The 25,163-nt window shown below is 35.5% G+C and overlaps 1 protein-coding gene across 23 annotated transcripts in view; it reads left to right on the plus strand.

Annotated features, from left to right (window-relative positions):
- The window catches only part of TFDP2 (transcription factor Dp-2), a 174,376-nt gene that overhangs the window by 45,622 nt on the left and 103,591 nt on the right, over window positions 1-25,163 (plus strand). For 16 of the 23 annotated variants that reach the window (XM_067033653.1, XM_067033655.1, XM_059064949.2 and 13 more), the window contains one exon: window positions 5,986-6,052. The exons of 5 other annotated variants lie outside the window; for them this stretch is intronic. In XM_067033653.1, coding sequence (XP_066889754.1) covers window positions 5,986-6,052 — 67 coding nt within the window. Of the gene's footprint in view, window positions 1-5,985; window positions 6,053-9,568; window positions 9,671-25,163 lie in introns of all 23 variants that reach the window. 2 more of the 23 variants (XM_067033665.1, XM_067033658.1) reach the window with 1 other exon arrangement.

Below are 25,163 nucleotides of genomic sequence, written 5' to 3' on the forward strand. Positions count from 1 at the left end.
ATAGCTCTTGTATATATTCGTTTAAGTGCTGTCTGGGGAAAAGAAGAAACAAATTTTTAGTCTGTGTATTGGGACTTTTCTTCCAGGATATTTTCTTGATTTTCCTCTAGAAAAAAGAGAATGTGGAAGTTTTCCTGAGCAGCAAGATGGTTAACATTCAACTAGCAAGTATATTTTGGCTTAAAAATGTACCTTAAATCTTACTAGCCATATGTACAGTTTGCTATATTAAAAGTTGTTTCCCTAAAGTAACAAAGCATTTGAACCAGTGGTAACTATTCTCCCATTATTTCTTCGGATATTTGGAAGTAATCAAAGAGTATGCAAACAGTTTCTCTTTCTGCTACAGCGACCTAGGGGGAAAGGGCTACGTCTTGAGCTGACCCTCTTCTGATTCCCTGGAGTTGGGGACATGGAGAGGTCAGGCCTCAGAGTGGGCTGAACCATGTGGGAAAGAATTGAAATAGGCTAAACATCTAACCAAGTTCACTAGCCATTCTGTAATAGATAAGAACATTTTTGTGGCTTTTAATATAGTTTGTCGAGGTACTTGAAGGCTCATACCAGTTTACAATGCCATGAACAACTCATTCTCATCTCCCCCCTCCCCATCTCTCTCCAACAAATAGATGTGTCTGTCGCTGTTCCGGGCTCCTACCTTCTTAGGGTTTATAGTGTAGTGAGAGAAGACGGTAAATATATAATGTCGGGTAACGATAACTGTCACGAAGAAACATAAAACAGGGTAAGAGGAGAGAAAGCGACCGCGATGGGGGGGACCTCTTTCAACAGGGTGTTCAGAAGAGTCCTCTTTAAGGAAATGATGTTTAGACAGAAGAATGCTCTTCAGTCTCAGTGCAAGAAGAAGGAGCCAGCCGTGTGCATCTCTGGGGAAAGAGCATTCCAGGTAGAGGCAGGAGAAAGTGTGGTTGTTCAAAGAGCAGCAAAGGACCCGTTGATAAGACAGAACAGAGTAATTGAGCCGGGGGGGGTGGGAGGAGTCAGGTCCGGGGGAGCCTCAAGCACTGGGGTGAGCAGCGTGTGTTTTAAATCTCAGTGGGGAGCTATTGGAGGCTTTGAGGATGGTTTCGTGTCCTGACTTAGAATTTTCAAAAGCTTGTTCTGGCTGCCCAGTGAATAGACTGAAGAGGGGCCTAGTAGAAGTGGGGAACTCATTTGGTACTTGTCCCAGTGGTTCAGACATCAGACTATGGTGATTTGAGCTGCGGTAATGATATTAGAGATGGGGAAAAGTGGTTGAATCTAGGATGTATTGGAAGGGACAGCCACCAGGACTTACTGAGTAATTAGGATAAGGGGGCAGGGAAGAAGTTGAAGATTTCTCAGCGTTTGGCTTGTGAAACTGGGTAAGTGCCTTTGCAATTTAATGAGAAGAGGAACCCTTGGGGAAGTACAGAATTTTGTGGCAAACTCAAAAATTGTTTTGAATATATTAAAGTTGAGGGACCTGAAAACATCCAGGTGGAGATATTGGCCAGGCAGTTAATATAATGATTAATAATGACTCTGGAGCTCAGGGGAAAGCTTGGGGCTGGATATAAAAATTTTGGAGTCATTTCATATTAGATTGATTATTTTAAAGCAGTATAACTCCATGAGATTATATAGTTCATGCGTGGCTAGAGAATACATAAGGACCAAGGTCCGAACGCAGGGAATCTCCAACAGCTGGGGAGGAGGAGAGGCGGCAAAGGACACTGAAGGGATGGACAGAAAGGAAGGAAAGAACGTTACCCTGATGATGTGGAAGCCAAGTGAAGACAATGTTTCAGGAAGGGGGGAGTGATAATTGTGTCACATGCCGCTGAAAAGTGACTCTTAGATATAGAAGAGATTGCCCAGGTTTTATGGAAGCATTATTAAACATATGTTCAAATATCTGCACCTTCAGTTTCTGTTTCTCATTTTGCATTTCTCTTATGAGAACAGTTTTTTGTGAAACGTTAGTTTTGCCTCAGCTATGCCATCCTAAGTCTCTTACGGTTGCAGGTGTTAGACACCCTATTCAGAATCACTTAAGGCAAAAAGTGGAATGTGTTGATTGGCATAACTGAAAAGTCTGGAGTACTCTGGCTTCAAATACAACCGGGTTCAGGGAAATGATAGGCGTCAGGGCTCTGTCTCCCTTTTTCCATCTCTTGGCTCTATATGGTGGCATAATAGCCTACATTGACCTCTTAATGTTTATCTCAGAAGAAGAGAGGGAACTTTTCTTTTTTAGCATTTATATTTCAAATTCCATGGAGGAGCTTTGGTTGGCTCTGCTTGGCCCACATGCTTAGACAAGTAGAGAAGGAAGTTAGGGTACCATAAATGGTTTGCTGCTTCACTGTGGGTCATGGGTCCACTCTTGTCACAGCACATTTGAGGCTCTAAGATGAACAGCCCTACCAGAACTGCATGGAGTGTGGGATGTTTCATTTTGCAAAGGGAAGTTCTGCAGAGCTGGCAATATATTCATTGTATCTGGGATAAAATGGTTATCAGGTAGTATCTAGTGATACTCTTCTAGACCAGAAATGCAGATGTGTTCTCACTTAAGTTCACTTAGTATACAATAAAGAATTTGAAAGATAATTTGAAGTGTAATTTTTTGCCTTGTCAAAGAATCTTTTAACAATATGTAAGCCATAATACTCATTACAGAAAAATTAGAAAGTACAGGTAAAGAAAAGAAACTAGCCTAGAGATTATCAGCAAAATTCTGCCTAAGAACACATCTGGTATATACACAAATATATATATATATATACCAAAATCTATGTATATTATATATTTTTTTAATAAAAATGAGGCCAGACTGTTTTGTAACCTACTATTTAGCTTAGTCTCTATGATGAAAACCTTTTCTTGTCTTGATAACTCTGTAACATCATTTTAAATGGCTCTTTTATGTTATCTATTCTATGGACATTACACGAGATTCCTAATAATGGCCGTTATTTCCATTTCTTCTCTTTTTTAAACTTTTTGTTTATTTTTGTTTACTCATTGGATTATTTCCATGAAACAAAAGTCTTATGAAATTACTGGCCGAAACAGTATGTACTTTTTGGACTCCTGATTCATATTGCTAAATTGCATTTCAGAAAGATTGCACCAATTTATATATTCACCAGTGGTGTATGAGAGTGCCATTTCCCTTTATTTTCTTTCTAATCTTGGTCAATCTAATCAGCAAAAAAATGGTATGTAATTTACTATATTTCTCTAATTGCTAGTTAGGTCAAATTGGTATTCTCTGTGTTTATTGGTCATTTGTGTCTCTCTTATGAATTGTCTAGGTCAGTGTTGAAGTAGTAAAGCCATTGCCCTTTGAATTAACGACCCAAACTTGAATATTGCTTTGCCATTAACAAACATGTTCACATAATTATTTAATTTGGTCTAAAGAGCTGTCTGAGTTTGTTGTACACATGTGTATTGTCATCCTCATTTTGCAGTGACTATTCCAATAACCCCTTGCTTGTGAATGAATGGTAGAGCTGAACTTTGACCACAGACCATCTGGCTTTGAATCTTTCAGTTATATCAATCTGAAATGTTAACGATCAGTGAAATTATAATGCTGTTATTGGGCAATATCGTTTGACTCTTAACATTTGGGCTTTGGATATTTTTTATTCAATAGACATTTAGTGACTGCTTACAGTATGCAACACAGTGTTTGAATATCCTGATAGAAAACTTTTCTCAGGATCTTATTAGATGAAAAATTTTATGTAAAATTAGTTTACTTTTTTCTCTTGATCTGAGAAACATTATATAGAAAGATCTTTTTTAAATGGACAGAATGAAGAAAGAATAATATTTTTAAATGCCTTTCCTACCCAACTTTTTCTACTTTGCAAATCTACATTTTCTTTGAATCTTTAAACTATAGTGTTTATGAAAGCAGAAATCAATACATTTTTGAAGTTTTAATTAAATAAATTTTAGTAGTATTTATTTAAGCCCTGAATACAAACACCTCCCCTCCATCCATGAGACCAAAATTACACACACTGTTGATTTACAATTGACTTTTATCTTTTTGGGGGTATAACCTGTTGTTCACTAAGGTGCAGGTGTACAGCCGCTTAAAGCGTTTCCAAATTCGTTTGCTACTTCACTTAGAAGTAGCAAAAGTTGAACAGTAAGAGCAGGTGTTTAAATGTAACAGTAATCCAGTAACTGAACTCTCGACTGTGAATATGTGGTTTTGGTTGATGTTTTTGCTGTTATCTTTGTATAATAACAAAAATGTATAAACTGATACTTTTGAAGTCATTGTCATACATGTATTAAATAATCACATTGTATTAAGCACGGAATATATTAAAGGATGTCTTTGCCTTCTTTGCTTTCTGTTTACAGTAGAGCACCAGCAAAAATTTCGCCTTTCTCTTTTTTTGTAGTAGAAGAGCTTAAAAAGGAAAGGCATGTTAGTGATGCCACAGTAAACCCTTGGCATTTACAAATTGAACGCTTAATGTTAGTATTTGTGAGCAACTCTGGAAATCCATGCGGTGGTATTTTGTTGGAAATTGTGTTGCAAAAGGTTTACTTTACTTCTAATAGAATACTTATGAGAAGCTAGACAGGATTAAGGACCTGCACCATTATCTGCATCGAATTAAGAGGCTATGTTTTAGATGCCTCTGTCTTCAGCTGCTTCCATAAAAATTTAGTATTAGATGCCAGACATAGGTTTGCATCAGAATTACTTTTCTATGATGTGAACGATATGTAGAAATATTTCTGGTAGCATCTCTTGAAAAAAAGAAATAGCTATTAGTAGAACATCTGAATTCCCAAATAATGAAATAATTAGCTCTTATATTATGAAATTATAAAGTATCAAATGAGTGGTTTTGAAGAATATACAGTGTTAAAGCAGTAGATAGTAGATAGTTTAAGAACATAAAGCAAGTACACAGATATAAACTTACAGAGCTTTGTGTGCCTTAAAATCCTTTCAGTGTGTTAGTACTTTGAGAGGATGTCTGGGGTACGAAATTAGCATGGATGTTTCAAGGTTACAAATCTACAAGGATTAAAACAATAATACAGTAGTAATAGTAGAACCATTTATTCGACACTTGCTTTGTGACAAGTTTTTAGAAATAGAGTGTTTTTTCCTGCTGGCTCTATCTGTAATGAAATTTTAAAACTCCGCTTGATGATGCCGCCATATTCAGTTTATGATTCCAAGTAGTCCAGTAGACATCACATTAAAAGAAGTATTGTCTAAAGGAGAATTTATAAACACACTTGCTTTAGGTAGTCCCTCAGGTATCTGTATTACGAACAGTAATGAACATTAAAATGGATTGAGCAGTTTGTGCCAAGCCCTGTGCTTTACATGAATTCTTTTTCTTAATCTTTCTAACAACCTGAATTGGTAAGCACCTTTAGCGGCCTCTAATTTATGGAAGAGGAGATGGATATATAGAGAGCTTGTGTGACTTAACCACGGCCACACACATAGTGGGCTTGGTGAACTGCAGGGTGAACCCAAGACCAGTGGACCTCACGTCTGCGTTGTGGTATTAATGGTCTTTATTTGGTCCATTACATGTCATAATGTTTAAAAGCATTATATGCAGTGATTGTGAACAGTAAAAATTGAGGGCAGCAATGAGGGTGGAATTTTGGTATATCTTTTGGAAACTTCACGGTTGCCAGGTTACTTGCTTTCAAAAAAAAAAACCATCAGTAAAACCTGTAGATCTCACATCTGCTCATAAGTAACATTATTTCATTAATTTTTATCTTGATCTGGACAGTGCATTATTTTTCCCATTTCAAGCAAAATGACAATGTTTTAATCCAGCTCCTATAGTTGATATCATTAACTCATCTTTATGTGACAATGTATAATATTTGATATGGACCTCTGGTGGAAGGTTATTAATAATAGCTTGTTAAGTGATCACATATTATTTAAGATCCTATGTATAATTTTTTAACTATTTTATTCAGGTTGGTTTGACTCCTACAAATGCAGAAATAAGAGGATTTATAGATCAGAATCTCAGTCCAACAAAAGGTAAGGACAGTTGAATAAATATTTTCTGCATTGAGCTAGTTTTATTGCATTTGTTTTATCAAATAAGCAGTTAAATGAAGAATTACTTTATGTATAATAATTATATAATATTACTGTGTTATCATATTCCAAAGAACTTTTATCATATAAAAGTCAGTTACCTCTGAGAGGTGGAGAGAGAGAGAGAGAGAGAGAGAGAGAGTGTGTTTTTGTGTGTGTGTGTGTGTGTGTTTTGAGAGATCCTATTTGCTAGTGGTTTAACTTGTAAGGAATACAGTAGAATGAATGAATATATATGTAATTCCTTTGTGTAATAGATAGTTTACTGGGGGAATGCTTATATCAGAAATCTGACCCATCCATACAAGAATTTGTGCAGGACACTTGTCAGTATCTTTCACCATGTATCTTTCAACAGTATCTTTTAGTATGTAGAAATAACATCTGAAATCTTTACGGTTGAAATGATATGGTGTTTGGGATTGGCTTCAGAATAATCCAGTGAGGGAAGAAGAGTAAAGTGAGTGGAATTATAGATGAAACAGGATTCTCTGTGAGTTGGTTAATTGTTTAAGCTGGGTGATAGTTATACGGGATTTCATTATTCTTTTCTCTCTTCCTTTGTATATGTTTAAATTTTTCCATTATACATATACAAAGGTAAAAACAAAAGTGTCTACTATTACAATACAGATAGCTATGAGAGAAACATCAGCTTCCTGAAAGGCTTTATGTCTAAGGTGGGTTATGTATGTCTAAGGTGTAGAGAAGGCTAGAGAAATCTGTATTTCAGTATAAAAATTGCTAGCTTAAGAGTAGAAATGGTCTGTAGAAGTATTCTAAGAATTTAAATGTATTATGAAGCAATGAAAGAGATACTTGAAACCTTGATGCTTGTCATTTTTTTCCCCAATTGTTTTTATTGTGGTAAAACACACGTAAAGTTTTACCACTTCATCCATTTTTAAGTGTACAGTTTGGTGGCATTTAAGTACATTCATATTGTGCAACCATCACCACCATTCATATCCGTAACTCTTCATCTTGCAAAACTAAAATTCTACACCCATTAAACAACAATTCCCTATTTTATCCTCCTCCTTTAAATCTCTGGCAAGAACCATTCTACTTTCTGTATCTGATTTTCACTACTCTACGTACCTCATATAAGTAGACTTATACAGTATTTGTCTTTTTGTGACTGGCTTATTTTGCTTAGTGTCCTCAAGTTTCACCCATGTGGTAACATATGGCCGAATTCCCTTCCTTTTTAAGGCTGAATACCATTCCATTTAAGTATGTACCACATTTTGCTTATCCATTCATCCATCAGTGGACACATGCATGGGTTGCTTCCATATTTTAGCTATTGTGAGTGATGCTGCTGTGAACTGGGAGTACAAATATCTTTTTGAGACCCTGCTTTTAGTTCTTTCGGATATATTCCTAGAAGTGGAATTGCTGGGTCATATGTCATATGGGTCAAATAAGAGAATTACTTTTAATTTTTTGAGGAATTGTCATTTGGATTTTTACAGCAGCTGTACCATTTTACATTCCCATCGACAGTGCACAAGGGTTCCAGTTTCTTCACATTCTTGCCAACATTTAACTTATTTTTATTATAGCCATCGTTATAGGTATGAAGTGATATCTCATTGTGGTTTTGATTTGCATTTCCCTAATGACTAGTAATATTGAGCGTATTTTCATGTGCTTATTTGCTATTCATATATCTTCTTTGAAGAAATGTCTACTCAAGTCTTTTGCCCATTTTTGAATTGGATTATTTGTTTTTTGTTGTTGAGTTCTAGAAGTTTTTATATGTTCTGGATATTAATTCCTTATGAGAGAAATGATTTGCAAAAAGTTTCTCCCATTCATCAGGTTGGCTTTTGGCTTTCTTGATAGTATCCTTTGATGTGCAAAACTTCTTTGTTTTGATGAAGTCCAATTAATCTATTTTTTCTACTATTGCCTGTGCTTTTGGTGTCATTTCCATTTAATGGTTGCCAAATCCAGTGTCACGAAAATTTTCCCCAGTGTTTTCTTCTGAGAATTTTAAAGTTTTAGCTGTTAGGTTTAGGTCTTTGATACATTTTGAGTTAATTTTTGTATATGATACAAAGTCAGGGTCAAACTGACATAAGGATATCCAGTTTTCCCAGTACCATTTGTCGAAAAGACTGTCCTTTGACCATTGAATGGTCTTAGTGCCCTTGTCAAAAATAAGTTGGATTTATTTCTGGACTTTTTATTCTATTCCATTGGTCTATATGTCCATATGTCAATACCATAATGTGTTAATTACTGTAGTTTTGTAGTATGTTTCAAAGTCAAAAAGTGTGAGTCCTCCTACTTTATTCTTCTTCGAGATTGTTTTGGCTATTTAGGATCTCTTGCAATTCCGCATGAATTTGAAGATTACATTTTTCATTTCTGTGGAGAAGGCTGTTAGATTTTTGATAGAGATTGCATTGAATCTCTAAATCACTTTGGTTTTATTAACTAACATCTTAACAATGCTATGTCTTCTTATTTATGAACATATTCAACTTGTCTAAGCCTTCTTTAATTTTACCGTTTCTTTTTGAAGTCATGAAAATGTTCTGGAAATAGTGGTTGTAGCTGTACAACCTTGTGTATATACTGGAAATCAGTGAATTTTGGGGTATGTGAATTATACCTTGATTTAAACAAAAAACATTTTCTTCAACTTAATCTCTACTTCCAGCTCTCATTTGTTCTCCCCATCATTATTAGACTTCTTGGAAGAAGCTATACACTTATAGTCCCATTCTCAGCTTTCATTCACTTCTCTGCCCAGTGTAATCTGGCTTTTGACTCCATTAATCCATTGAAACTGCCCTTGATTTTGTCTTTTTTTGTTTTCGGTTTATCAGCTTTTGGCAGATAAAGATTAATATAAATAATAAATAAATAAATCCCCGCCTTTAAAAATAACCTTTTAATTTTAGAACAGTTTTAGGTTTACAAGAAATCACAGAAATAGTACAGAGAGGTCTCATAAACCCCTCACTCGGTTTCCCTACTGTTAACATCCTACATTATTTTAGTACAGATTTTATAATTAATGAGCCAATATTGTTACATTATAATGAATAGAAGTTCATACTTTATTCAGACTGCCTTAGTTTGTAGCTAATGTCCTTTTTCTGTTCCAGGAGAGCATTCAGGATACCACATTACATTTCATGATCATGCATCCTTCGCCTTTTTTGGCTGTGACAGTATCTCAGACTTTCCATGTTTTTAATAACTTGACAGTTTTGAGGTATACTGTTAGGTATTTTGTAGAATGTCCCTGAACTGGGACTTTTCTAATTGTTTTTCTCATACTTAGATTGGGGTTATAGGTTTTTGAGAGAAAGACCACAGAGATAAAGGGCCATTTTCATCACAACATACTAAGGGTATCAACATGACTTATCATTATTGGTGTGAACCTTGGTCACTTGGCTGATGTAGTGTTTGTCATGTTTCTCTACTGTAAAGGCACCCTCTACTCCTTCCCCCTTTCCATACCATAGTCTTTGGAAGGAAGTCATTATGTGGAACCCACACTTGAGCGGAGAGTTTGCTCCAGTTCCTTGAGTTGTGAGTATCTACATGATTTGTTTGGAATTCTTCTACCCTAGGTTTGTCTCTTCTCCTCCATTTATTTATTTATTTAGTTAGTTAATTCTTTCTTTATACCAGTATGGACTCATGGATATTTAATGTATAGTCTGGGTCATAGTCCAATACTACTTCAGTTTTTTTTTTTTGCTCAAATTGTTAGGACTGTGGCCATTGGGAACATTCAGTTACTTTTCTGTGTCCTTTTGACATATTTCCTGCCCATTCCTCAGATCAGCCATTTTCCAAAAGAGTCCCGATTCCTTTTTTATAGAGAATGTTGTTAGAAATCAAGGTCTTGGTGCTAAGCGAGCTCATCGTTACTGGGGTGGTGTCTTTCTTTTTGAATCACTGTTTTTCTTTGTGTCTGTGATACCACACTTTTTAAGTCTTATAGGAAGCAGTACAGTGTAGCAGTTAAGAACAAGGGCTCTGGAGGATGAGGGTGTAATCTTGGTTGCACTTCTTATATTCCACCAAATGTGTAAATCTGAGCAAGGTGATCTCTCTAAGCCAAAATGTCCACATCTGTAACGAATGATGCAGATAATAATGGTAAATTGCTTATAGGGTATGTAAGGATTAAAAGCACGTAAATCACTTAGAACAACACCTAGCACATAGTAAACATTCATTAAGTGCTTACTCCTTTTCCTCTTGTTACTCCTTTTCCTCTTGTTAATATTTTCATCTTCCTTTTTGGCCATTCCCTTCAGTCTACTCTCCTAGCTCTTCTTTTGTTTGTCTTCTAAATGTTAGTGTTCCATGGGGCTTTTGTCTTAGTTTTTTTCCCTCACTTTGTACATTTTCCCTAGGCAATTTCATCTATTCTCACTGCTTTTACTTTGTATATGGTTGATTCTCAAATCTATACCTCCGGCCCAAACCTTTGTCTTGAGTTTTTGTATATTTAACTGCTTATGGGACACCTTCATTTGAATAACTTATATGCATCTCAGACTCAATCTGTCCATAATTAAAGTGATTATTTCACCCTCTCAAAACCTACTTTCCCCTTTTCTTTTTCTTACTGGATAGTACAGTAGTACCTTTCACCCTTTGCCCAAACCGGAAACTGAAGCATCATCTTTGACTCCTTTTTTGACCTCTCTACTCCCAGTCAAATCACTTACGAGACTTGTTGATTCCAGCTAAATATCTCAGTTCTCCCCACCCACTTTCTCTATTCCATTGCTATTATCTTAGTTCAGACTACTATAAACTATTTCCTGGATTACTGTAGCTATTTTACTTGCTTTAAGATTTTATTTCTTTCTATTTCATTCACTGTACTATAGCTACATACTTTTTCTCAAACACAAATCTGAACAAGTCTTACCAAGTTAAAAAAAACATTTTTTGTTCCTTATTGCCCTCAAGATAAAGTCCAAACTCCAGTTTAAAAGATCCTTCATGATATGGTTCTTGCTTTCATCTTTAGCCTTATCTCAGACATTTATGCTTCTGCCACACTGAACTACATTCTTTCTGTCTGTCTGTCCCTCTTCTCCCTACCCTCCCCTCCCTTCTCTCTCTCTCTGTCTTTCTGTATTCTCTTCTCTGTACCTATAATGCCATACCTCTCTGACAGCATCCTTACTTTACTCCTGATAGATATATATTTCACCTGGCTAATTTCTGTTCATTCCTAACATCTAAGTTTAGGTCTTATACCCACTTGGCCCATAAGCCTCTAGTACTCTCTACTTATCCCAATTGCAGTATTTATCACACTGGACTTTAATTTTACTGATTTACTTATTGGTCCCCACCTGACTCCACGAAGTCAGAGACTTTTTTATCTTATTCATCACTGTTTCTCTAGAATAGATATTTCAAAGTAACTATTCCATAGTAGCTGTCCCAAACTGGAACTTTGTTGAAAGAATGTGTGTCTGTCTTTCTACCTATAATTCCCTTGGCCACTGGGCAAATTCCTATTTATGTTTTAAAATCTAGCTGAGCATGAATTCCTCTGTACCTCCTTGTTACTGAGCCTCCTTTGTGTTAACCTTTGGACCCTGTACATACTTTATGATTGTCCTTATCACATTATATTGTGTTTCTTTATAAGATTGTCCTTTCTTTTTTTTTTTTTTTTTTTTTTTTTACTAGACTCTGAGCTCTTTAAGGGCAGGGTCTTTTCTTTATATATATAAATTTATTTATGTTTTATTTATTTTATTTTTGGCTGCATTGGGTCTTCGTTGCTGTGTGCGGGCTTTCTCTAGTTGTGGCGAGCGGGGGCTTCACTTTGTTGTGGTGAGCATGGGCTCTTGTTGCTGAACACGGGCTCCGTGTGCATGCTTCAGTAGTTGCAGCACATGGGCTCAGTAGTTGTGGCTCGCGGGCTTAGTTGCTCCGTGGCATGTGGGATCTTCTTGGACCAGGGCTCGAACCTGTGTCCCCTGCACTGGCAGACAGATTCTTAACCATTGCACCACCAGGGATGCCCAGGGTTTTTTTTTTTTTCATATTTTTGTCTTTAGAGTCTAGCTTGGCATCTAGTGCTGTTATATATATTCAGTAAATTTTTAAAAGTTTATTTTTTATTGAAATATAGTTAATTTACAACATTGTGTTAGTTTCTCATGTGCATCAAAGTGATTCATTTATACATATAAATATATTCGTTTTCACATTATTTTCCATTATAGGTTATTACAAGATATTGAATATAGTTCCCTGTGCTATACAGTAGGACCTTGTTGTTTATCTATTTTATATATAGTAGTTTGTATCTGCTAATCCCAAACTCCTAATTTATCCCTCCCCTCCCTTCTGCATACTTAGTAAATGTTGAACTGCAAGAGCTTGATTTGCCATAGCATTCCCAGACTTTTAATGCAAATATTTATTTATCTAACCTTTGAGAAATGTATAAAGAAGGAACTTACCTCCAGTGAGGAAGGTTTCTGAGCTTTTTGTCTTAGGGCATTTATCTAAGAGTTGGAGGTCTAAAAGTTACATAATTAATTAAAATAAGAACAAGCCTGAAGATGATTATATTCCACCATAACCAGGCGAGTAGCAGAGGATTCAAAAGCAGTTGAGTATTTGTATATCCTTGTGATAAATCATGTAATTGTGTATTATTTTTTATTTTATTTTACTTTATTATAAATTTATTTATTTATTTATTTATTTTTTGGCTGTGTTGGGTCTTCGTTGCTGCGTGCGGGCTTTCTCTAGTTGTGGCGAGCGGGGGCTACTCTTCATGGCGATGTGTGGGCTTCTCATCGTGGTGGCTTCTCTTATTGTGGAGCATGGGCTCTAGGTGTGTGGGCTTCAGTAGTTGTGGCTCTTGGGCTCAGTAGTTGTGGCTCTCGGGTTCAGTAGTTGTGGCTCGTGGGCTCAGTAGTTGTGGCTCACAGGCTCTAGAGCGCAGGCTCAGTAGTTGTGGCGCATGGGCTTAGTTGCTCCACAGCATGTGGGATCTTCCCGGACCAGGGATTGAACCCATGTCCCCTGCATTGGCAAACAGATTCTTAACCACTGCACCACCAGGGAAGCCCTGTATTATTTTTTTAAATGAAAGGAAACGATACTGTAACTCAGGGCTTCATTATCTATAGTGTTGAAAGCCCAGCAGAACCTTTGTTGAAGATCAGGGATTCCTTCATTATCTGAGAGGTACATGGTGTTTCTTGAGCTATATCTTTGGGTGGTTCTGGCATGTGAAAGAGGCCATATTTGCCTGTAAGCTGTATGCGTTTCTCAGGCAGCTGCTGTGGGCTGAATTACTTGTGTCCCTGCAGGTAGATGAGGCCTGCCATGTATCCTCCTCTTGCTACTTTATGTCCTCAGCAGAGCTAGCAGTGCCACCTTGCCAGCTCCTTCGTTGCTTGCACATCAGATTGAAAATATGTGTATCTTTTACTCACTGCCAGTTTCACACTGTCCAAGAGATTGCAGTAGCCTACAGCTATGGAAATGACAACCTACTAAAAGGAATGCAGCACCTCAAAAGAGGGAATATCCCTGGGTAATCAGATTCCTCCTATGGAGGCAAAACCAATGAGAAGATAAGAGAGAGCATGACGGGAAGAAAGAAGGGTGGAACTCTCAAGAGGGTACAGTTGGAACACCAAGAAAGTTGTTTTGGAACTAAAAATATATTCACAAGTCTTGAATCTAAGGAAGATCAAAAACAAAAAAATGGCCAAAGATATACCATGAGCAAAACAATATTGATACTAAATAAATATACTAACAGCCTGAAGCTATTAAAGGGACAAAGAGAAATATTGTATTGTGATGAAAGGAACAATCTACCCAACAATCCAATTTTTAGGAAATGGGCAAAACTTATGAATAAACAGTTCACAGAAAAATATTAATGGTTCTTAACACAGATAAAAAGGCACTCTACCTCATTCACAAACCATACGTAATTTAAAATTACACTTGAGTACCATTTTTCACTCTGTAAGGCTGGAGAGTATTAAGAAGTTTGATAAAACACTGTTGTCAAGGGTGTAGGATAATGTGCTCTTTTATACTGCTGGTGGGAGCATAACCTTTATGGGAAGCAATTTCACAGTATTTATTAATTTAATATTCACATTTCCTTTGACCAAGTGGTCCCAATTTTAGGAATGTATTCTACTGATATGTTAATAAATTTGGGAAATAACATTTAATCTTTGTGGTATTGTATGTAATAGCAAAATATTGGCAACAGTGTAAATCCATCAGTAAGATCTGGCTAAATAAATTATGTTCAATACATATAATGTACTATGCAGATGTAAAACTGGGAGTGAGAAAGCTATGTACAAGTATGGAATGATCTGCAAAGACACGTTATTAAGTTAACAAAAGAAAAGTGCAGAACAGTGTGCTGAATAACCATTTGTTTAAAAAGAAGTGACATAACAAACACACGTATCATGTTTCTTGTAAGGATACAAAGTCTTGACGTTCCTTATCTGGTAGTTAGAGAAACAGTATCTTTCACAGAGAAGTTTTAATCTTAATGAAGTCCAACATTAAAGTCTCATTTTTATTTTTCATGGCTCACACTTTCTGGTGTTGTATCTATAAAGTCATTACCACACTGAAGGTCAGTTAGATTTTTCTCTTATTTTTCTTCTAGGAGTTTTACAGTTTACATTTAGGTCTGTGATCCATTTTGAGTTAATTTTGTGACAGGTGTAAAGTATGTGTCTAATTCTTTTTTTTTTCCTGCATGTGGATGTCTGGTTGTTCCATCCTCATTTGTTGAAAAGACTGTCCTTTCTCCATTGAATTGCCTTTGCTCCTTTTTCAAAGTCTAGTTGAAAGTATTTGTGTAGGTCTTTTTCTGGGCTGTCTGTTCTGTTCCACTGATCTATTTTCTTATTTTTTTGCTGATACCACACTGCCTTGATGACTGTGAGTCTTGAGGTTGGGTGGTATCAGTCCTCCAACTTTTCTTCTTCAATATTGTGTTGGCTATTCTGGGTCTTTTGCCTCTCCGTGTAAACTTTAGAGTCGGTTTGTTGATATCTACAAAATAACTTGCTGGGATTTTGATTGAGATTGCATTGACTCTGTACATCAGTGGGAATAACTGACATCTTAACAATCTTAATTCTTCTATGCATAAATGTGGACTTCTCTCTCCATTAATTAGATCTCTGATTTCTTTCATCACAATTTGGTAGTTTTCCACATATAGATCTTATACATATTTATTGGATATATCCTTAAGTATTTCATTTTTTGGTACTAATGTAGATGGCCTTGTGTTTGTAGTTTCAAACTCCAATTATTCATTGTTGGTATATAAGAAAGCAGTTGACTTTTATTTATTAACCTCATATCCTGCAACCTTGCTATAATCATGTATTAGTTCCAGGATTTTTTTTTTTTTTTTTTTGTAAATGATATTTTTGTTATTGGTGGTGTCTTTTTTTCTTTTCTTTTTTCTTTTTTTTGGTCATGTTGTGTGGCATGTGGGATGTGGGGTCTCAGTTCCCTGACCAGGGAGCAAACACGTGCCCCCTGCAGTGGAAGTCTGGAGTCTTAACCACTGGACTGCCAGGGAAGTCCCTGTAAATGGTATTTTTAATTTCAATATTCAGTTGTTCTTTGCTAGTATGTAGACACACAGTTGGTTTTTGTATTTTTTGTAGCCTGCTCCCTTGTGAAACTTATTTCTAGTAATTCTTTTATAGATTTTTTAGGATTTTCCTTATATACTCTCATGTCATCTGTAAATAAAAAGTTTAACTTTTCCTTTCCAATTTGTATTTCTTTTTCTTTCCTAATGTCAGTGATTAGGACTTCCAGTTCAAGGTTGAGTAGAAATGGAGAGAACAGAAATCCTCGCCTTGTTCCTCATCTTAGGAGGAAAGTATTAAGTCTTTTATTATTAGGTATGATGTTAGCTGGTAGAGTTTTCATAGCCACCCTGCATCTGGTTGAGTAAGTTTCCCTTCTAAGTTTTCTGAGTGTTTTGATAATGAATGGTGGTTTTTGGTAAATGTTTTTTTTCTGCACCTATTGCAGTGATTATATATGGTGGGAGTAATTTTAGCCCATGAATATGGTGAGCTACATTGATTTTTTTTGAGCTACATTGATTGATTTTTACATGTCACAAAAACTTTGGATTCCTTGCATAAACAGCACTTAATTTTTAAAAAATTGATTAATTAATTAATTTTTGGCTGCGTTGGGTCATCGTTGCTGCGTGTGGACTTTATCTAGTTGTGGAAAGCGGGGGCTACTCTTTGTTGCGGTGCGTGGGCTTCTTATTGTGGTGGCTTCTCTTGTTGCCGGGCACGGGCTCTAGGTGCGCAAGCTTCAGTAGTTGTGGCACATGAGCTCAGTAGTTGTGGCACGTGGGCTTAGTTGCTTTGTGGCATGTGGGATCTTCCCAGACCAGGGCTTGAACCTGTGTCCCCTGCATTGGCCGGTGGATTCTTAACCACTGAGCCACCAAGGAAGCCTAACACCACTTAATTTTGAGAGGAGCTTATGAGTTCTCCATTTGGAGAGTATTGTTGATTAGAGCCTGTTTTGTACTATTTTTAATCCCTTATAATCTAGAGATGAGTCTGGAATCCCTGTGTAACAGCAGGAAACCAGTTGAGGCTAGACAGAGTACATACGTTTATAGTGGAACCAATTGTTCAGGTTTTGTAACGTTTTTTTAAAAGATCTTCACAGCCTGGAAACAGGAATAAAAGAAAGCATTTTGTGGGTAAGGCAGTAGGAAGAGAAGGAATTCAGAGTTTCCCCAAAGTGTTGCTGGAATGGCTCCTTATAGGGGCCATATGAAAGCATCTGCTAAGAAGGGAATGTGAGAACTTACCTTTCTTAATGAGAAAAAGTTTAAAAGGAGCTGGAAAGGTGAAAGGGTAAGGAACTGGTGTTAGAGATTATTTCAGTCCTCAAAATCTTAAAAAGAGAGTAGCTTGTATATTTTGGAGTTATATGTTTCATTAAAAAGGCTGCTAACGTTTGCCCCATTTAGAAAAAATTTTACCTAACAAATTTAAGTCCTCAAATATCTAGTAAGCTTTGTTTTATTTTATATTTCTTTGAACAGTAGGTATAAGCGACATTTGGTTGCTATTTCTATGAAAATTCTTTGGCAGGCTTCTAAATCTGAGGTCATGTTAAGGTAAGTTTGGCCTCTCTTGCTGTGTGAGGCTTACTGAGAGATTGTATTTTAATAAACACAGTGAATGGTTCTGGCTTTGCCTTTTGAATCTGAATTTGGTTTCAGGATATTTAAAAATATCTTAATGATCTGATAATATATTAACCCATTCTACAAGTAGTTTTATCGACCTGTTCAATCCAGTAGCTTGCTTTTCCTGTAAGACCCGTGCCATCTGATCTTTTTCTCTCTTGTATTTTTCTGATCTTTTTTTCTCTTGTGTTTATCTACAAGACAAAATAATCATGTTTAGTTTACCATACTACATAATTAAATACTAAAATTAAATAAGAATTATCTTTTAGAAATAAAAGTTAAGTTCCTGATTTAAAACAAAAAATAAAGGAAATATTAAAATGTTTTTAAATAGACTGTGCTTACTACATCTTTTATCTTCCTGTTAACTGCTTTCGCAATGTATATTGTGGTTAGGTAGAATTACATAACTTTGTTCTGTGTTTTTGTGTTTTGATTGCATGTTGTAGATTCATAAATAATTTTGATAACAGTATGTTGTACCTGAGACCAAATAAAATGGCTTCCCCCCCATTTTTAAATATACATTTTTATTTCTATTCTGATAGTTAACATAAATTGCTTTATTATAGAGCGTGACATGATGATACCTATTTTTAATATCTTGAAATAACTAGTCACTATTTCTTATGAAAGGATGATAAATGAATATCATTCTTTTTTTTTTTTTTTTTTTTTTTTGCCTTACGCGGGCCTCTCACTGCTGTGGCCTCTCCCTTTGCGGAGCGCAGGCTCAGCGGCCATGGCTCACGGGCCCAACCGCTTCGCGGCATGTGGGATCCTCCCGGACCAGGGCACGAACCCGTGTCCCCTGCATCGGCAGGCAGACTCTCAACCACTGCGCCACCAGGGAAGCCCGGATATTATTCTTTTTGGAGGAAAGGATATCTGCAGTCTTGTTTCTGTAGTATTTCAAAGTTCATTTTCAGTGAATCAGCTTGTAACTTAGTTGGCAGAGTAGAATACTGTTGATGTGAAAAGGTCCTTCTTTATGTGATTTCTTATTTGCTAGGTAGTTGGAAAATGGAGTTGATCTAATTGCCTGTTTTCATTTCCTATTTCTATATGGCTCACTGTCTTCTAGAAGAAAACTTTTCCACACCTTTAACTTAGCTAGCCATCTTGCTTACTATTGGTAACAGCTATTGGTACTGGTTAATTTCAAACCCACAGCACTAAGGGAGGACGATAATTTTGATTGTTAATTGGAATTTAGTTCTAAAATCAACTTCTTCAATGTTTTCTTTTTTTGAATTTCCTCATTTAAATTTATCTTGTTTATGACCAACATAAAATTTTCATGAGTTGCCAAATCTAAAAGCAAAATATCAAAAATCATGCCTTAAAGTTGTTTAACAGCTTTGTTGCCAACACTGTGTTTTGGCAATTTAAATTGCAAATGCTATTTAGGAAGGATTAAATTGCCTCTTCTGAATTTAACCTGGTTTTTCCTCTTCTTTATAAATTACATAGTAAATAAAAATGGTAGCTGTGTCTTTAAAAAATACTAAATAGGAAAACTATTAAAAGTTGCTAAAATTTTACTAATTATATTTCTTTAGGAGTTTTTTAATTCATTCTAATGAAAACACATTGTATTTTGCTTCATGTTGTAAAGTAAGTGTGATATATTTGAAAAGGCTCAGGTTTTGGAATCATTGAAGCAGAGCTTCAAATTTCAGCTTTGCTATTTACTAGATCTACATTTGATAACATCGAAAATATACTAAATCTCTGTCTGATTTTCACATTTGTGCTTTGGTGATTGTAATACCTACCTTGGAGGGATTATATTTTCTCATTTGACTCTCATGTGTAAAGCTTTATGCATAATACTTAGCATATAGTGGGTACTCAGTAAAATATTAATTCTCTTCTCCTTTACTTCCTTCATTGTTCCTTTGATATTTGAGCCTTTCTTATCATTGTATCAATTATGTAGAAAATGTCTGCAAGTTGCTGGTTAAATTATTGAAAAAGACCAGCCTGAATACATTTAATTACAAGCTGTATTTTGAAGTAAAAGGAAATTGCTATCAGGATTTACTGGTAATACAAATTACTTCTTTCATTTTCGGCCTGTGAAACTAATTAAATCCAATTTTTTGCATATCTCAGAATAAGCTAGGAACTGTTTTGTCATCCCTTTCTTCAGTGACATCCTTTACATCCCCTTTAGTGAGTCCATTTGGGATCCATTAAAGGGTGACGAGTAGCATGACTGACACTGCAGACATGTAAATCACAAATCTAAAAGAAGTGGAACAGAAGATGAAAACATTTATCTAACACGAAGGCCCTCAGTCTCTCAGATGAGCAAAGTAGCAATTAGAATAATAGTTTCTAAAAATTATTTATCTTTTTTCCATTCCCTGATTAATAAAGGTGATGTTTTCTTAGTATGCCTGGAGGTTTAGAGTGCTTTTTAGTCCAGTAGTTCTTAAATTTTAGCAAGCAGCAGAATCACATGGAGGGCATCTCATAAAGATTGACTCCAGAGTTTCTGATTCAGTAGGTCTGGGGTAGGATCTGAGAATTCATATTTCTGACAAGTTCCTAGGTGAAGCTGATATTGCTAGCCCTGGACCACACTTGGAGAATTACTACTCTAAGGGTATGTAGAAGAAGTGGGGATTAAGCAAAAGAGATAGAATCAGACTGACTTTTCTGCCTAAGATTTTTCACTCAATTCAGAAAACTTTTTCTAGTACCTTCTATGTGTCTAGTACTGAGGTATCATCAAGTCTTAGACTTTCAAACCATAGATTTTTGCTTTACAAAAGGACTCTGCTGCCTAAGGAGCATTTCTAAAAGAAAAGACGAGTGAAGAAAGGAGGATAGGCTATCCATTTTGTTGCTTTTTCAAACCTCTGTCCTCATGTTATAGCAATATTTTATCTTTTGCTAATTTTAATGCAAAAACATTGGCTCTTGTAATTCTATCTCTAGGTGTCTCTCCTAAGGAAGTAAATTTTGACTTATAATTAATATAGACAATGACAGAGATATGTATCATAGCATTGTTTGTAAATAGCAGAAAAGTAGCTCACACACAGAAGTATATTACTAGGTGACTTTAAAGTTAATTGTGTTTGTATGTATATGATAGCTAAATTTGTAGTCATATTTTACTTATGAAGAAAAACATTTTGAACATAGAAAATGCTTAAATACACATAATTATTTTATGTAGGTATGTTTTGATATAATTTAACCTCACATTTAAGTAAAATTATATGTATTCTATGTTCTTAACTATGTGACATTTATAGAAAAATGAGGAAATACATCAAATTACAGGTATCTTTTAGAAAATGAGATTATGATTGATTGGTACTATATATTTTCTGCATTTTGTAATGTATCCAGAATGGGGTATTTACTTTTGTAATGAAAATATTCATGTCGTATATTTGCATATATATGTATATATATCAAGTTTTAGTTGAAATATATAGAGAAAAGTACAAATATTGGTGTACAGTTCAGTGAAATTTCACAAACCAGCACTGGAAACTAGAAGCAAAATGCTAGCACCCCAGAAGCATGCTTTTTGCTCCCCTTGAAGGCTAAGTGCTGTCTTGACATCTAACAGGATAGACTATTTTTGTCTGTTTTGGTGGTTTACATATGGAATCATACAGCATTTATTCTTTGTGACTTGCTTTTCTTGCTCAACATGGTTGTGAGATTGATCCATATTGTATGTAGTTGTACTTGATCTTTTCTCATTGCTATGTAATAGTCCGCTGTGTGACTAAACCATAATTTATTTATTCATTCTAATGCAGTTGGGCATTTGGGTAGTTTTCAGTTTGGGGATATTACAAATTAGTGGTCTCACAATATAATTTTAAAATACCGAGTCTGTCAAGTGTATTTTCATAAATGAATTTTATTTTCCTATTACCTTATATGATAATTGAAGTTACGTCCTCATATGAAAATTCTTCAGTAGAATGAATTTAAATTTTTTGGCAAAGACAGATAAGTTGATAGACTGTTGGCGATTGTAATCAGGAACATGACTAGACTCAATACTTTTAAAGCACTACACAGATTAAAAAAATTTTTTTTAATTTAATTTAATTTATTTTTTTATACAGCAGGTTCTTATTAGTTATCCATTTTATACATATTAGTATTATAAATGTCAATCCCAATCTCCCAATTCATCACCCCCACTGCTGCTTTCCCCCCTTGGTGTCCATATGTTTGTTCTCTACATCTGTGTCTCAATTTCTGCCCTGCAAACCAGTTCATCTGGACCATTTTTCTAGGTTCCATATATATGCGTTAATGTACAATATTTGTTTTTCTCTTTCTGACTTACTTCACTCTGTATGACACTCTGTAGATTCATCCACGTCTCTACAAATGACCCAATTTCGTTCCTTTTTATGGCTGAGTAATATTCCATTGTATATATGTACCTCATCTTCTTTATCCATTCATCTGTCGATGGGCATTTATGTTGCTTCCATGACACGGCTATTGTAAATAGTGCTGGAGTGAACATTGAGGTGCATGTGTCTTTCTGAATTATGGTTTTCTCTGGGTATATGCCCAGTAGTGGGATTGCTGGGTCATATGGTGATTCTATGTTTAGATTTTTTAGGAACCTCCATACTGTTCTCCATAGTGGCTGTATCAATTTGCATTCCCCCCAGCAGTGCAAGAGGGTTCCCTTTTCTCCACACCCTCTCCAGCATTTGTTGTTTGTAGATTTTCTGATGATGCCCATTCTAACTGGTGTGAGATGATACCTCACTGTAGTTTTGATTTGCATTTCTCTAATTAGTGATGTTGAGCAGCTTTTCATGTGCTTCTTGGCCATCTGTATGTCTTCTTTGGAGAAATGTCTATTTAGGTCTTCTGCCTATTTTTGGATTGGGTTGTTATTGAGCTGCATGAGCTGTTTATGTACTTTGGTGATTAATCCTTTGTCTATTGATTCGCTTGCAAATATTTTCTCCCATTCTGAGGGTTGTCTTTTCATCTTGTTTGTAGTTTCCTTTGCTTTGTGAAAGCCTTTAAGTTTCATTAGGTCCCATTGTTTGTTTTTGTTTTAATTTCCATTGCTCTAAGAGGTGGATCAAAAAAGATCTTGCTGTGATTTATGTCAAAGAGTGTTCTTCCTATGTTTTCCTCTAAGAGTTTTATAGTGTCCGGTCTTACATTTAGGTCTCTAATCCATTTTGAGTTTATTTTTGTGTGTTGTGTTAGGGAGTGTTCTAATTTCATTCTTTTACATGTAGCTGTCCAGTTTTCCCAGCACCACTTATTGAAGAGACTGTCTTTTCTCCATTTTATATCCTTGCCTCTTTGTCATAGATTAATTGACCATAGGTGCGTGGGTTTATCTCTGAGCTCTCTATCCTGTTCCATTGATCTATATTTCTGTTTTTGTGCCAGTACCATATTGTCTTGATTACTGTAGCTTTGTAGTATAGCCTGAAGTCAGGGAGTCTTAATTCCTCCAGCTCCATTTTTTTCCCTCAAGACTGCTTTGGCTATTCGGGGTCTTTTGTGTCTCCATACAAACTTTAAGATTTTTTTGTTCTAGTTCTGTAAAAAATGCCATTGGTAATTTGATAGGGATTGCATTGAATCTGTAGATTGCTTTGGGTAGTATAGTCATTTTCACAATATTAATTCTTCCAATGCAAGAACATGGTATATCTCTCCATCTGTTGGTATCATCTTTAATTTCTTTCATCAGTGTCTTATAGTTTTCTGCGTACAGGTCTTTTGTCTCTCTAGGTAGGTTTATTCCTAGGTATTTTATTCTTTTTGTTACAATGGTAAATGGGAGTGTTTCCTAAATTTCTCTTTCAGATTTTTCATCATTAGTGTATAGGAATGCAAGATTTCTGTGCATTAATTTTGTATCCTGCAACTTTACCATATTCATTGATTAGCTCTAGTAGTTTTCTGGTGGCATCTTTAGGATTCTCTCTATATAGTATCATGTCATCTGCACACAGTGACAGTTTTACTTCTTCTTTTCCGATTTGTATTCCTTTTATTTCTTTTTCTTCTCTGATTGCCGTGGCTAGGATTTCCAAAACTGTGTTGAAGAATAGTGGTGACAGTGGACATCCTTGTCTTGTTTCTGATCTTAGAGGAAATGCTTTCAGTTTTTCACCATTGAGAGTGATGTTTGCTGTGGGTTTGGCATATATGGCCTTTATTATGTTGAGGTAGCTTCCCTCTATGCCCACTTTCTGGAGAGTTTTTATCATAAATGGGTGTTGAATTTTGTCAAAAGCTTTTTCTGCATCAATTGAGATGATCATATGGTTTTTATTCTTCAGTGTGTTAATATGGTGTATCACATTGATTGATTTATGTATATTGAAGAATCCTTGCATCCCTGGGATAAATCCCAGTTGATCATGGTGTATGATCCTTTTAATGTGCTGTTGGATTCTGTTTGCTAGTATTTTCTTGAGGATTTTTGCACCTATATTCATGAGTGATATTGGTCTGTGATTTTCTTTTTTTGTAGTATCTTTGTCTGGTTTTGGTATCAGGGTGATAGTGGCCTCATAGAATCAGTTTGGGAGTGTTCCTTCCTCTGCAATTTTTTGGAAGCATTTGAGAAGGATGAGTGTTAGCTCTTCTCTAAATGTTTGATAGAATTTACCTGTGAAGCCATCTGGTCCTGGAGTTTTGTTTGTTGGAAGATTTTTAATCACAGTTTCAATTTCATTACTTGTGATTGGTCTGTTCATATTTTCTATTTCTTCCTGGTTCAGTCTTGGAGGGTTATACCTTTCTAAGAATTTGTCCATTTCTTCCAGATTGTCCATTTTATTAGCAGAGTTGCTTGTATTAGTCTCTTAGGATGCTTTGTATTTCTGCAGACTACACAGATTTTTGTATTACTTTTAGAACTTTGATAACTTTGAAATATTCTTATCATCTTGATTTTCTTTCTGTTTTATCCACTGATACCCTTATTCCAAACTCTAAAAGTTTAGTTCTCAGAATTTATTCCCTTCTTCCTATTGGCTGAGTCTTTAGAACAAGGTGGAAAGCACAAAATAATTCAAATTCTCCAGTTAAAAAAAAAAAATCCAGTTTATATCTATAATATGTAAGTTATATATGTATAATCTTATTAGCCTTGTTGATATTTTAAAATTATATTGTAGTGGCAGGCTCTTGAGACAAAGTAGGACTTGTACCTAGCACAGGGGTAGGTAAGTGACTCACAGGGGCTTAACATCTATCTGTTGAGTGGCTGAAACAATGACAAAGTTCCACTATCAAGTTTTTCTCTTTGCAGGTTTTGTTGGTATTTCCACTTGTCCACTCCCCTCAAATTTTGGATCTTTAGTTTAAAAATGGGTATTAGAAATGAATAAGAGAAAATTGTTATTAGTGGAATTTTTTAAAGTGGAACTTTTTCTCAAGATAATCCCCCGTAGACAAGTCAGGAGAGAAATGTAAAATCGTGAAATCACTGGAGATATTATACATTTTAGTGATTTTTTTTTTTTATAGTTCTACTTTTGGGAGAATCTATTCAAATTCCCATTAAAATAAAAAACAAGGTTAGTGTTATCATAATATTAGTTAAGGTGTATCAGTGAAGAAATTCTATAATATATATTGGCTACTTATGAACGAAGAGAACTAGGGGAAAAATGCTTTAAGAGAAGGAGAATGAAAGAAGTTCCAAATATGAGGAAAGAAAGCTAGAGGCAGAGAGATCAGGAACAGTGAAACTGTCTGACCAGCATCTGTTACCCTAGATGATATTAAAGAGCTTTG

This window comes from Kogia breviceps, chromosome 5 (genome assembly GCF_026419965.1).
Source record: "Kogia breviceps isolate mKogBre1 chromosome 5, mKogBre1 haplotype 1, whole genome shotgun sequence".
NCBI classification, from domain to species: domain Eukaryota; kingdom Metazoa; phylum Chordata; class Mammalia; order Artiodactyla; family Physeteridae; genus Kogia; species Kogia breviceps.